The sequence below is a fragment of the Oryza glaberrima genome, chromosome 5, assembly GCF_000147395.1.
Source record: "Oryza glaberrima chromosome 5, OglaRS2, whole genome shotgun sequence".
In the NCBI taxonomy this organism is placed as follows: Eukaryota; Viridiplantae; Streptophyta; class Magnoliopsida; order Poales; family Poaceae; genus Oryza; species Oryza glaberrima.
In genome coordinates, this window is record NC_068330.1 from 19,078,778 (window position 1) to 19,093,907 (window position 15,130).

At 42.1% G+C, this 15,130-nt stretch overlaps 1 protein-coding gene across 1 annotated transcript; it reads right to left on the reverse strand.

Annotated features, from left to right (window-relative positions):
* Window positions 1–5,342: 5,342 nt before the first annotated feature.
* On the reverse strand, window positions 5,343–13,451 carry LOC127773649 (arginyl-tRNA--protein transferase 2). The gene is made up of 6 exons (XM_052299785.1): window positions 13,116–13,451; window positions 11,407–11,445; window positions 8,481–8,631; window positions 7,209–8,366; window positions 6,135–6,450; window positions 5,343–5,775 (listed from the first exon to the last, which is right to left on the reverse strand). Exons 1-6 carry the CDS (start codon window positions 13,261–13,263, stop codon window positions 5,653–5,655), a joined length of 1,935 nt encoding a protein of 644 aa, XP_052155745.1. The 5' UTR covers window positions 13,264–13,451; the 3' UTR covers window positions 5,343–5,652.
* Window positions 13,452–15,130: the final 1,679 nt, after the last annotated feature.

Consider the following 15,130-nt stretch of genomic DNA (forward strand, 5'->3'; position numbering starts at 1 on the left):
TCGATTTTCACAGGGAACGTGTGTGCTAACTCCAGTTTAGGTTCATCCAAGGACACGAAGCTATAGATAGGCAAAGGATAGAGAGGTTTCACCGGTGAATAACAGTGTCTACGAAAAGCTTAACTTTAATCCTAATAAGGTACTTCGGACACTGGCCAGCTCGCTGCTCCCAAATATCGCTCTACTGCGCACCCGGACAGGGAGGACTTCAGTGATATTGAGGACTGTCACCACCTCTACACCCACCTCACACCTACTGTGGGATGCGAAGCAAACACCGGAAATCAACTACCTAGACACCGCGTCTACGCAGTTAATAACTATTTTAGTGTTTATAACTCACTAAAGCAATCACTATAGTTTAGTTGATTATAGTGAACGATGATCCCGTCTGAATAGGAACTAACTAAGAAATAATTCTCACCGAGCAAAACTAAACTACTCAAAAGATATTTCAATTATAATAAGAGTAATAAACAGAGCAGAATGAAATAGGAAGAGGATTACCAACAACTCCAGAATTCCTCCCACTTCTTCTCCTCTACTCTTTCCCTAATCTAGTATACAATAAAGTACAATATAGTATACAATAAAGTACAATAGAGCCTCTTGTAATTCAACTCATGCTTCAAGTGTGTGTTTACAAGTGAGGATGAGAGGGGTATTTATAGGGGGAGAAGTGTCTTGGGAGTGTGGAGATGCTCCAAGCATCCAAAGAGCATCTTCTCTCTTCTCATGCCAAGTGTCCCTTCTGATGACGGTTTCTACCGGTATTAACGCCATAACCGTCATAGGGAGAGCGTTATCCACCGAACGCAACCTGGTTCTGGGCCAGCAGCCTCCACAGTGGTTCAGCCGAACTCAGGGTTCAGCCGAACCTGGGACGGCACCGTTTGCTCCGAATTTCGGCCTGGACACTCATTTTGGCCCCCCTCATTCTATTGGTATGGATGGAAAGCCCATTTGGAGGTGTTTAATTGGGTTTCTGGGTCCAAAACTCCATATGTTCGGATACACGTTTGATTCTCCTCCTCCTTCATGTATATTTCTTCTCAACTTAGGTAGTTTGTCACCTGCAAACGAATATACACTAACACTCGTGAAAATTGTTAGAAATAAACCTTACCACTATGTTGGATGTTTTACTTTTATGATTTATGCAGGTTTTGACGGCGTTAATTTGGTACTTCATAGCCGTCAACACACACTAATTTTAAACTATAACTAAGTGGTGATCAAAAGATTTAAGCATGCATAGTATGATCGCCAAAAATCTCAATCATGAAACCATAAGTGCAAAGTAGAGAAACACACCGATTTGTTTACAGAATTCGAATCCAACCAATCATGAAACCACAAGGAGGTCTGAAGAGCCGGGTTTCGATTAAGCCTTTTCCTCTTCAAGCTACTACCTCTGATAGTGTCTTGGTCTCTTCAAGCATCCACCAAGGACAAGTTTGTATTCCAAGTGACCCACTTGATTCCAAGCTCGGATGCCCCGCAACTCCCCTCCGATGAAGCTTGCTCTACCAAGCGTCCACCAAGATGCAGCTTGGTTTCCACTATTACCTTTTCCCTTCCAAGACGACTTATCAACCTGCCGCGACGAGAAAATGATGAGAATGAGTAGCGACTGACAGCTCCGTTCACCTTGACTTGCTCAACTCCGTTGAGGTCTCTGCAACCGTTGCTAGATATCCTCGATCGCTGTATATCTTGGCTTTCTCCACTAGATCCTCGGAGTTCACCTCGATATACACCAGCAAAGTCACCTTCTCGAGGTCGCGGAGCGCACACTTCCACTCCATCCTTGGGGTTGTCGTCACCAAGAACCACCACCTTCAAGTGTCGTCGGCCCCAAGCTACCTTCGAGTAGAGAAAGTGGAAGGGGAGAGTGGCGCCAGTGGTGGATGGTGAGAGAGTAGCGACTGTGGTGCCGACCGGCGGGGGGCGGAGGGAGAGTAGTGTCATCCACGCAGTAAGGGAGTGGGTAAGGATAATTTTATATTATGCTCTGATTTTTGAAGCGTTCGGTGCAAAATATTGGAGTTTCCTATAAATTATCAAAACATAAGGACTAAAATAAAAAAATAATAGGGACTGACATGCCAAATCAAAGACACCACTTGAACTATTTGCACTGTAAAAAAGGAGGGTGGTCTCAGGCTATGTGGCATGTTCTCTCTCCTGTAGAGAAATGGTTAGCCATGTCTTGCACAAATGGCCTTAGGCCAATAGTAGCGGGTCACTCGTTTGTTTTGCCTCACGTGCCATCTCAGCCCAATTCATAAGACACTCCACCATCAGTGCAAAGAGTCCAGAAAAGCCTAATGTCTGAGAAAAACAATGCAAGCGTCAACGGGGAAAAATGAAAAATGGAGCTCCACAATGCAAAGAAAATTGAGCTATGTAGCGGGTGTCAGCGGGGCATGTTGTTAGAGATACGAGAGACATAATGGGGGCGCATGCTGCGGATGAGAAGGAGAATATCATATGTGGCACCTCAAAGTTGAATACCATGTAGGAGCACTATAACTGCTCTTACAAGCACATTTTCTCAGAGGTGACTAGGGATCGGTCGCCCAATCCAAATCTCCAAAAATCGGGCGCTGACGTCAGTGCCACCCATATGTGCAAAACCACTTTAAAATAATTTTTTTTAAAAATTATTTATCCAAATCATGATTCGATTGCACCATTAAATTCATTGCAATTAAATCTTCAAAATAAGACCACACATGGATATATTCCGACGAAAAAAAAGCTTATTATTGAATTTTTTAAATGTTACACGATGTTCCACCAGGTATATCGGAATTGCTTTACTAAGTAGATCGAAAATGTTTCAATCATTTAAATTGAGCGTTGTTTTACATTATATAAAAACAATGTTTCAGCAAATAGCGAAAGAATGTTTCAGTTAACTGCAACATTTAATCCATACATAGTGAAACATTATAAGTACACTAGGTGAAACATTTTTAGTGGAACAAAAAATGAAATGAATTCCCTTAATAGATGGTTTCCAAAATATGTGGGTGATTTGTTGCAATGGATCAGTTCACTGCAACATTAGATCTATACATAGTGAAACATTGTGAGTGCACTAGATGAAACATTTTTGGTGGAACAAAAAAAACCAAATTCCCTAAATAGAGGGTTTCCAAAATATGTGGGTGATTTGTTGTAATGGAGTATATAGTGGAGACACGTGGTGGGAACAGGAGGAGTCACGTGCGAGTCAGGAGGGGGGGAGGGGGGAGCGCCTGATCCGGCTCCCCCCACGCCGGTCATCCGACACGCAACATTTTCGTATTTTCTCTGTGCACCTCAATCTTATCTTCAACCACGATTGCCACTGAACTCATCAAATCTATCATAAATGGACGAGAGTTTTCTGACAGATTGGAACACTAGATATTTAGGCCTTGTTTAGATTCCAACTTTTTTCTTCAAACTTCCAACTTTTCCGTCACATCGAACTTTTCTACACACACAAACTTCTAACTTTTCCGTCACATCGTTCCAATTTCTTCAAACTTCCAATTTTAACGTGAAACTAAACACAAACTTATATGGTCTTACCGTTGAATTTTTATACAAAGTTCAGTCGTGTCGCCGCCGCCGCCGCTGCACCATGTCTTCTCGTACGATTGGTCTTTCCACCCAACATTGGCAGAACCCACCCCCTAGACAAATAGCAATCCACTATGCTCACAACCAGCGATAGGACGCAACTCACAGGAAAACCTACAAGAAGGTTAGTGAAAGAAATGAATTGGGCATCTAATGTGATAAAAGAGGGTCACGCCTAGAAATCGGGAAGAAGTTAGCGCTCTGCAGGGTTGTCCATTCCTCTTTGGCTCAACAAAGCTTTATTGCTCCACAGTAGTGTCGAACTGTCGATTGAATTCATTCGCTGCCGAAATCATCCAGAAATACCAGTGACAAGACAATGAAAAACACCAGTGACAAGACAATGAATGCAACATAATTTCTGAACTTATCACGGCAACACGGTGGGACACACGATGAGAAGCCCCAAGTGCATCCCCAAGGACCTCGGGGGCCCCATGTGTGTTGGCAGTTGCCGTCCCGCGCGATCAAATAAAAACTGCCTTCCGATTGCGACGGGGTCTCGCTTACCCACTGCAGCAGAGCGTGGGACCAATCCCCGTGCCCGAGCGTGGATGGATCCCACGCGTCTGTCACACCGTCGCGCTGGCCTCTCCGTCGCCGGCACGCAGGTCGCCGCTCCCAAAGCGGGTCACGCCAAAGGCGACCACCGTCTCCATCTCCCCTTCCCGAGCGTCCCCCGGGTCCATCATGACTCGGAATGTGTGCTTGCATTTTTTGTCCCGGCACTTTTTTCCCCTAGGATGTGTTTAGGCCGAGTTCAGGGTTTTTTTAATTCACGACAAAATTAGAAGTTTGGTTAAAATTGAAATAATGTGATGAAAAAGTTAGAAAATTCTAAACTTTTTCTTTAAACTTTTAACTTTTCCATCACATCAAAACTTTCCTACACACAAATTTCTAACCTTTTCATCACATCGTTTCAATTTTAACCAAACTTTAAATTTTAGCGTGTGTATAAAAGTTTTGATATGATGGAAAGATTGAAAGTTTGAAAAAAAATTGGAACTAAAATCGGCCCTACTCGGAATAGAACGGTATCGTCTTTTTTCAGCTCTGTGAATCTGTCTATTGATGGCCACAGCAGCCAGTAGCACCGCTCTGCAGTCCTGGCTCTTACGTGTCAGTGTGTTCGTCCGTCTGGTTGTCATGCCAGGCACAGTAGTGGCAAGGTGTGGCATATGGCAGCTGCGGTGAGGTTGATAGGTTTCGTGGCCTTCGTGTGCCTCGGGCGCGGAGCCGAGCGAACACCGGTGGTGAATGTGGAGGAAATGGCAGAGGAAAGCGGGAATCTCCCCGCATGAGACGAGCCGGGCCGACGGAGCCAAGCGAACACCGGTGGTGAATGTGGAGGAAATCACGGGGGAAACCGGGAATCTCCCCGCGTTAGACGAGCCGGGCCGTGCCGTGCCGCTGGCATGGTGACGGAGGTGTCGTGACGGCATCTGGTGGCGAGTCGTGGTGTCAGCACGGCCAACGCATGCCGTTTGGCTTTTGCAACGCGCCGGTGGTGCTCCCCACCTACCGTCTAGTTTGGAGCTGTGCAACGAGGGGCTTCCAGCTTCCTGCTCCCAGTACGATGTACCTGAAACTTTGTGCTTGTGAGTTGACACAGTACAAGCAAATTTTGGAACAAGCGGTGTTGCTGCTTCCCGTAACCAGGAACAGCATGCGGGATGAAGCCACAGTGAAATGCTGTTTAACAGTTGGACACTCTGTAAATCACATATTCTTCTCATTTCAACGCCTGCGGTCCTCGAGTTTTTTCATCAAGAAACAGATGTGCTATTTTTATGTAGAATCATGTGCAGAAACCAAACGACTTGTGCTATACCCTTCGGCCAACAGTTTATGGAATACGGACTTCAATGACAGATAACGAATCGGCCGGAAAAATGTGTCATTCCAGCCTCCAACCTGAACCCACCAGAATTCGACTGCGAAGCGATGAGCATAAACATGTTATTGTACCTCTAAATGGTCGCATTGCTCCCTTGGGACAGAATTGCAGGCCAACTACAGGGAATAAACCATGCGATCAGATAGCTCCTTCCCTACAACTTTCACGTATTTGCTCAATTGCCTTTCTAGCTGTTCGAGGTGCCTCCTCTCGATTCGTCCAACGACTCCCAGAAGATCCTGAAAGCGAAAGTAAAAAAACCAATGTTGCAGTACATGAGCAAACTAAATAGCAGTATTAAAAAGCATCAATTAATGCATTCTGCATAAATCAACAGCCTTGAACATATTGTCGGATAGGTAAAGTAACACAATGAGAGCAAAGAAATATAATTCCTACACAATTATTATGCAGTTTCAATATATGCAGCATATATAGTTGTTAGCATGTTCTGTACAAAGGACTTGCAAAAGGATGGGCAATTTAATAACAGCATGACAAGATTAAAAAGGAAAATTGCAGACTGCCTGATTACACGCCTCCGTTGCAATTCTTTTGGGTTGTAGGTCAAATTTTATGTATATGCAGTTTGTAGTACCTTATATTTAACTCGAGAACCATTCAGATCCATCATGACATTTTCAAAATCAATTATGCTGGAACAATCCTCCATTACATCAGTGTTGGATTCTGATCGAACCATCTCTTCATCAACCATCATGTCCGAGTCATCATAGGACAAATCTTCATCATCCTCATCGATGGGAGACTCACAATTGTCATTTTTTGATAACTCAGTATCAAGATGAGAATTCTGTGGCTGAGGCATCTCATCTTGTATTTGGGCAAAATCAGATAGGACAGAATACAGGCTCTTATCTAGTAAACGTTTGGCACTGTCATAGCACACCCACCTGCACAAAGGACATGAATATCAGAGATGTATGGATAGTTTAGCAGCCAAAGAAAGACAAAATAGTCATCCTTCCAAAACTTTATCATAAACGCTTTGTTTCAATAAGCAAAACAAACTATCGCCTAGAATTTGAAAGCCTGCGGTTTGAATATTTGGGTTGGAAACATAAAATTAGCTATGTTCGTGATAATCTTTTTGAGCAGGAGAAATTACTGTATTTTTTCATAGCATGTAGTTGAATTGTAAACCGTGATTTACAGAAAACTCGTGCAAATTAATTATACCCTTAAGACTGCCTGTTAGGATGGGATGGACTCTTTTTGGGAACCTCAGTTCAGACTTGAACAAAATCCTTCGAATTTGAATCAGAATCCTCAAAGATGCAGTTAGGAGATACATCCTAGCTACTCCCTCCGTCCTAAAATATAACAACTTCTAGCCTTCAAAACTAGTCCCAAAATATAATAACTTCTCCACCTACATTCTCTTCTCAATCAATAACAACCTTCCACCATTCAAATTCACTACCCACCTCCTCAAACAATTACAACCTCCCCCTATTTAATTCCACCAATTTTCTTAACACCTGTGTCCAATCCTAAAACTCCTTATATTTTGGGTCAGAGGTAGTATTATTTTTCAACTAAGACTAATACACAGAACACAACCGTGTTGCTTCTCTATAGAGCCTGTGCTGTTGCATTTGCATCATAAAATAATACATGGATGTGTCAAAAATTAAGAGAAGCATCTTACTCGAAACGGACTGGACAGAGAAGTTCTGATGGTCGATACGCAGCTTTGTATCTCATCTTATTGCAGGAATGTATGTAATAACCAAGATAATAATATTGAAGGTTGGGGCAGTGCTCCTGTGTTGTCTTGACCCAATCTATCTCCTTCAGAGCTGTATACTTTCCAAGAGATAGGAAAGCAAAGTCAGGATCCCAGAACAAATACTTGCTTGACAGGCACTTAGGAAGGATATCAACTACACCAACTGCCACAAGTTTTCCATCAATTCTGTACTGCTGGTGAAATGAACCAAATCCACAAGGTGGAACTGTATTATCACCACTCCGCGGGGGAAGAAACACGATTGGTGTATCCACTAGAAATCTCTTGTATGAGCTTTCTGAAACTTTCTTCTCCTTGTGCACTTTTGTCTGATATCTTTGATATAAAGCAAACTCCTCAGGATCAAAATGTGACCTTCTCATTTTAATTTCAAGCTTTCTTCTTTTCTGGGGAACTCTTACAGTATTTTTGTTCACAGAGCTTTGCTTTGAGCTACTAGATTTATCTGGAGCATGTGTAGACACAATGATACTGGTTTTGTTCTGCTTTGTCTGATTGGTGACTGAATAGAAGTTCAGATGGCCATTGCAGGCTTTTACTGCTAAACCAGCAATATCTCCATGGCACTCCATTGTCATGGCCAGCTTTTCTGCAATAGAGTTTGGAGAAATATCTGCTACTACTTCATTGTGATTAGCATCCTTCTCCTTAGGCAATGCACGTCTGATTTCTGCCACTATTTGAAAGCTTATATTACATGTGTACAATAAATCTTGTACTGCTTCTCCTACTTTCTTGTCTTGTGATGCTCCTCCTACTTTCTTTTTTAGTTGTGGTTTAACAGTCTTTACAACAGCTTTAGGGAGTTGAACATCAGAACCTAATGTACCAACTTGGAAGGACATACCCACTGCCTCATTAATTTTGCTAGACAGGCAACTGATGAACTCATCTTCTTCAAATAAATTTGGACATTTGGCTGCTTGAAAATCATTTGTTAATGTCTTGGATATTTTTGAGACCGGCAAATTCATAGGTTCAGCGAGTGAATGTTTTGTAGGGCTAGTTTTATTCTGTGGACTTCCAACCTGTGGATCAAGCTCACCATCAAGGAACCTGTGAAATGAAGCGTGAAGACATGACACAGGACAATTTAGTGACTAAAGCTAAACGACATATGTTAACAATTCCACAGGTGCATATGCAAAATATAAAACAAAAGGTGTGTACCTTTGCATCTTTTTAAGTACACGACCTTGCTCCTTCGAACAAATGAAATCATTTGCCTTCAAGCGTATTGTATATTGAGGACAGCAAGTACGTTCCATCTCAGGTTTGTAAAGAAAACAACCAGATCTCCTCCACCCACGGTCAAGAAGAGCTGTAAACAGTAGCCATAATTTTCAATCATGATAAATTATGCCAGCAGAAGAACTACTTTTTAAAAAACTATGAATATCCAATATCTCAATTATAAAATTCTATTACTTCACCAATAAGTCAGCTTATCCCACCTCACCTTTGCTCTAATTTCTATCAAATCTCTAGCTAAACTCACAACTTCCACACATGCATCTGTGTTCTCAATACACTTGTTTCATGGTATGCATTTTTTTTCTGTTGCAAATTGCTTCAAAGTAACTTTTAGAAAACATCTTTGTTTTATAGATCTGATTTGAAGTCACAAGCTGTTGCTTTTACATATTATGGTTATGATATAATTTCTTTCTCCGTAGGTGAAATGGCAATAAAAAATAATGCAATATGATTGCTTTTTACGTGGTGAGTATAGCGTACAAGCTGTTATATTTCTGAATCATGTATAATATAGAAAAAACAACTATCAGCATGCTCATCACAACACATGTATTCATCCTGCCTCATCCAAGAATTTCATCTAAATAACTTTGTTATGCATTAAATGGATCTTGAACCTGCTATGATGCCTTTTTTTAGGGTTGCTATGGTGCCTTTTGAAGCACACGCCTGCAACGAACGGTCGGACATTAAAAAAAAAAGATGGACAAAAAAAGACATGGTGGAACTTAGTGTTGCTAAATGTTCACATCCTAAGCATCCTGATGAAATAAAACCGTGTCATCATGCCCATGGACACTCAAAGATTATGAAATCTCAACTAAAAGGCACCCAAAATAACCCAGTGTAGTTTTTCTATAGAGTTATCATGAATTTCCTTTAGCTCTGTTCAAGAAAAAACAGCTAGCTTTGTACAAATATACATTCAAATACCATAAACAGACCCCTCCCCCAACCAGATGCATAGCTCTTCAGCCAACTTCAGAAGCCAGGAGGCTGTACAAAGAACATGTGTCCATAATCATCTGGGATACCCCAAGTCTTTGGTTAACAGAATCATTACCTGCCACTATTTACATCACACTCTGTAATGCAATTCAATGCTTGGACAAAATAATTAATAAAGAAAAGACCAATTAAATTCCACTTGATTCTAGCTACCTAGTCATCCAAAATTCCAAATCCTTACAGTAATTATAAATGTATTCTTTGGCCATATATGGAGTGTTAATTTTTCTGAGCCTTTTAAGGATGAGAACTGAAAGGCATACATGGTATATTCATATTACAAACTACAAAGTATGTGTACAAACAGAAGAAACATTTGACCTCCAAAATCTGTCCCTGTACCATCTGTAAAAACTGGCCTCATTAGAATGCCATCGCTCAAATGGGCTTCTATAAAATGCCACGGTCGAACGAGGGGTGTTCGCTAGAATGCCATCGTGGACGATATTGCCCTTGGATCTTCTCTTCCTCCCTCAACGTTGGGTGCTGGTCATTCCCCTCCATGTCATGCCATAGTTGGCTCCAGCAGCAGCTCATGATGCCCACCACCAGTGCCTGACTGCCAAGACAAGGAGCTCTGCTTCACATTCGTGCTCGGCGGCGATGGCATCCTGTAGTGCTGGTGCTGCTGTAACCAATGCGTATGCAGCGACGGCTACTTCATCGGATGCGCCAGGTTGGAGCGCTCTGCCATGGGACGACGACATGACATGGAGGGAATTGGCCGGTGTTGGAGGAAGAAGAAGATCCAAGGGAAATACCGTCCACGATGGCATTCTAGCGAACACCCCCTATTTAGCCGTGGCATTTTATCGTAGCCCATTTGAGCAACAGCATTCTAGCGAAACCAGTTTTTTGTGATGGCACATATGCAAATTTCTCAATTTTACTGAAAATAAGATAAGAGGGATACATCAATACCACCAAAATTTAAGCGGTAGCAGGTAATACCATAAAAACTGTACACCTCCAAGAAAAACCACCAGATAGGCTAAAACCTCTAAAAAAATACTCGTACCACTGTACTACCGTCATTATCTAAAAAATACCACTCTAAAAGATAAACTGTACTACCGTCAGCCAAGCTGTCTCAACTCAATTTTGATGACAAATGACATAAATACCCCTAATCTTCTTCTTCATTGTCTCTGCTCCTCCATGGTTCCATTTCTCTCAGCATGAACTTCCATCACCCCAGATCACCATTACTCCATGAGAAGCCCCCTGCCTTGACTGCACGAAGCACACCCAGATTTTATGCTTGCATCAAGCTTGGGCAAGGAGTAGCATAGGTGTTACCGTCCACCGTTGCGGCTGCTAACTGTGTGCAGAGAGCTCCTCCCTCACCTCTGGTCAGCACATAGCCACACCGCCACCAGCCCGCGCAATGAGACAATGACGGTTGAGACGCCACCCATGGCACCACGAGATTGTCGAGGAGTTGGTTGGCGATAAAGATAGGTGGCCACACTGGCCATACAAGGCCAAAACCTAGAACAGGGGCACCGGGAACGAGTTGATGCCGTCCATGGGGATGGGACTGAGGACGTAGTGGACAGGCAATGGAGGGATCTCCAGCAAGTACTAGCGGAAGTGATGTAGAATCATCGGCGACAGCACACATTCTGGTCCTTCTTAAAACTGCTACCCCATGAACTGATGGTGGTGGTATTTTCGGTAGATTTGTTCCCACTTGGTGGTATAGAATAGAGATGAAAAATTTTGGTGGTGTTACTTGGTACCACTTCAATTTTAGTGGTCTCTATTTTAAAAGAAGCACAGTTCCAGGTTGCATACAGAAGGAAAATATGCAATTAAATAAAAGTAGTACCTTGATAGTCATCAGCTCTCAGGCTGTTAGCCCATAGACCTGCAAGATAAGTAGAATAAGTAAGGATCCTAGTAAAAGGTTTTAAAATAGGCTTCAAAAGAATAACAAAAAAATGGAGAAAAACAAGGATGAACTATCTATATAAATATGAACAATTTCACAAAATGCCAGGTTTTGAGGCACATGTATTACAAAAGCCCAGATATTACGTTTTTATCATAAAACCCTGGCTTTTTGAGACATATGTACCACATAACACCGGTTCTGCTATAACTTCCGGCAAATGACAGGTGGGTCCTGCATGTCAACCACAATTTTCTCCTTCTCCTTCCCCTTCCCTGCCTTCCATTGAGAAGATCAAAAGAGAAGCCGAAGGCGTGGTTAAGGATCCCAATGGTGAGGAGTAGGAGAGCGGTGAGGGAAATTTCTCCGGGTGATGAGCCAACATGGAGATCCTACATTCCCCGTTCTGCTACTCGGTGGTGCAAGTATGGGCTCAGATCTTTTTTTTTTAAGATTGGGCTCAGATCTAGAGCAGTAGAGGAAGATGAATGCGGGGAACAACGTGAGATGACAGGCTAGCTGAATGGTGACTAACCAGCAGGCCCTTCATGTGAGATGACAGGGAACAACGTGTTATTGACGGAAGTGGGGTTCTGTGAAATGGAATACCTCAAATTATGGGGTTTCTTAAGGTAGACCCTGAAACCTGGGGTTTGTGGTAATTATGTTTCAAAACCTGGGGTTTTGTGAAATTTATTCTTATATAAACAACCTATGATATTGAAGGCCCGTTCCTTAGAGACCTTGAAAATTATAAAAGGAAAAATACCATCACTAACCAAAAGAAACATAAAGAATCTATAACACCAATTTAGGTAGGGACATTAACAACAGAATAATTGCATCAACATATTACAACTATCACCATCGTATAACATATTTGTAGTCATAACCATAAGGGACACGTCACAGATACAACTTTGAATAACCATGAAATTGCAACAGGCGACTCTACTAGCTGTTGATAACATTATGTGTTCTATACTAATCCTATGACTGAGAGTAGACAATAAGCACGTCGGCAGCATGATTTTCATCCCATTTCAGAGACAGAATTGGATGTCCATTGATGTAAACAAGGTGAAGCGCAAAACGGAGGCATCTGAAACGCTCTAAGGCCATATCTAATAAAGACAAGATCAGTAGCATACGCTAGTAAAATAAAGGGGGTCAAGATCAGCGTTGATAGGCTATCAGCAGTACTTCACATCCTGTAGTTTGGTGGCCAAATGTTACTTCCTTGAGAGCATGGGCAGACCCAGGCCACAAGATTATAGGTGGCCTGCGTTACTAGCGTCCAACGATGCATATTACCATCCACACATGTATTCGCATAGGCTCTAACAAAATTCCTGAGCATAAGCTGGCATAAACAACGAATCGATTCTCCACAACCCAAATTATGAGACATGGTGTCGTAATGTGCTACTAAATACATGGTACTTAGCCAATTTCATCGGCGGCAATATCTACACCTGAAATTCGATTGTTTCGGGGTCATCTAGCAATCATACACATCGACTCGAACCGAAGACAGAACAACTCCGCACGCAGACAGAACCCCAGTCCACTAGTCCTCTATTTTATCTCTTCTTTTTTTTTCCTTTTCCTCCCTTTCACCAAAAGGGGGTTTTCCGGGATCGTACCGTGCGAGATGCTCGTCTGGCCGGTGGATCGGCAGTAGCCGCAGGCCGTGCGGCGCCGGCCGTAGTCGATCACCACCGACTCCCCGCCGCCCCCGCCACCGGGGCCGGAGGCCGAGGCGGCCCCGCTGCTGCTGGCGCCGTCGGCCATCGCGCGGCGGGGCGTCGCGCCGGGGGACGGGATTGGGTCGAGAGACGAGACGAGACGAGCGCTCGGTGGCGTGGCTGGGCGAATCGGCTGGGTCCCCGCGGATCTGGGTTAGGGTGAAGAAGAGCTGGAGCCTGGAAGAAGTGGGATGCGGGGTTCTCTAGTCTAGTGTTTCAGAGAAGAATGGCCATTGAACAAGTCGCGTCCCTTGCGGTCTAGAGTAGCGGAGAAGTCCAAAAAGCATCCATAGTTTTTTCCTCTCCCGTCTATTCTTTCTTTCTTTTTTATTTCTAGAGAATAGGCTACTATACGTCACAAAAGTTTGTTACTTATAATTTGTTCTAGCAAGCACGGCTGCCGCAAAGTTAATGTACAATTTATCGCCCCTTTCAAATTACTTTCATTTTAGCTTTGTGCTAATGTATCTTTAACCATCAGTTTTTTAAAAATTCATAATGTTTTAATATCATACTAGCATTTATGTATTGGGATTTATCGTGAGAAATACTTTCATAACATAATTCACATGTTATTAAACTACGATCTATAAAAATTAAAAATTAATGATCAAAGAAGTTAGAATGACAACTATTAAAAATCAAGGAAGGGAGTACATGAAATTCTTTAATTGAAGGGGCATTTGCAAATTTGCCATTGGTTTTTTCAATTTTGTAAGGATGCCACTCGAATAACTATTTTAGTGGAATTTTTGCAATTTTTTAGTGGCAGTCTTGCAATAACGATTCAAAACATTGGTAAATTTGTAATTGCCCCTTAATTGAAAGGTGTTTAGATTCAAGGTATCTCTTATAAAAAAACTAATTATGGAAGAGAAGACATGCTTTTGGATTGACTGAATGTTTGGCAAAACTCGATATATATGACAAATTAATTTTTTTCAGAAAAAATAACACACTAATACTAAATGTCATTTGTACTTTTATCCCCTATCCTATTTCCTAATGCAATCCCCTTCTCAGAGTCTCCTCCTCATAGTCTCTATTGTGCGTCCTTCCTTCGTCCCACTTGTAAGGTCTTCCATTGCCCCAATAAGCACCGACCTCCTGTGTTGTCGGTATCTACAATGGATCAATGGCTTACAATGCTATTCATTATATAATTTTATCATGGCTCAACTACTCAGCTAACACATGTCTCGCTGAGATGCAGATCCTCTAATATGGTGAATGTAAGTTACGTCATGACTTTCTTTTGATATCGATCATCCAGTTATAATGGATAAACCTTTTTTTTTTCTTGTTTGTCTTCTTCCTTTACAAAATGATTAATTTCTATCTCCTGATGCATGTCCATGACGATAGATAACGAACTCTATGGTTTTGCACAAGACTCCGCCTCCCTAGTTACATTATCGTTGTTAGTTATTTTGTAATAACTTTCCACAAGAAACCACATAAAACATACTCTAATCCAAGAATATATAATACTCCCTCCATATAGTTTTGATAGTTTCCTAAGAAAAAAAAACTCGTAGGATTGATCTATGATTTGGCTGCGGACGATGCTTTTAGCATAACAATGTCTCAGATAATTAATGCGTAGTCGCATGCATGCTTGCAACAACCTATCACATACATACATGTACGTAATTGAAGTGGCATGCGGATTGCAAAGTTAATGGAATATGGAGGAACTTGTGTCCTCCTTTGCCACCATGCTGGAACCAAATGCGTCGATCAAAACTAGATGGAGAGGAGTATTATGCTTGTTGGTCTAGATGATAAAAATGTGCATTCATTGCTTGCTTGCACACTTGGTGCTCAATCATCTTAGATTGAATCTTACATCGACCACAATTGGTCTTTTTGAGGCAAGAAGATAGAGATAGAAGAAAGATGAGATATGTGAA

Coding starts and splice junctions, on each gene's coding strand:
- LOC127773649 (XM_052299785.1), bottom strand. CDS start 13,263: ATGGCCGACGGCGCCAGCAGCAGCGGGGCCGCCTCGGCCTCCGGCCCC. Junction 6,451..7,208: donor CTCTGTCCAGTCCGTTTCGA/GTAAGATGCTTC, acceptor TCCTTTGTGCAG/GTGGGTGTGCTATGACAGTG. Junction 5,776..6,134: donor GTTCTCGAGTTAAATATAAG/GTACTACAAACT, acceptor TTTCGCTTTCAG/GATCTTCTGGGAGTCGTTGG.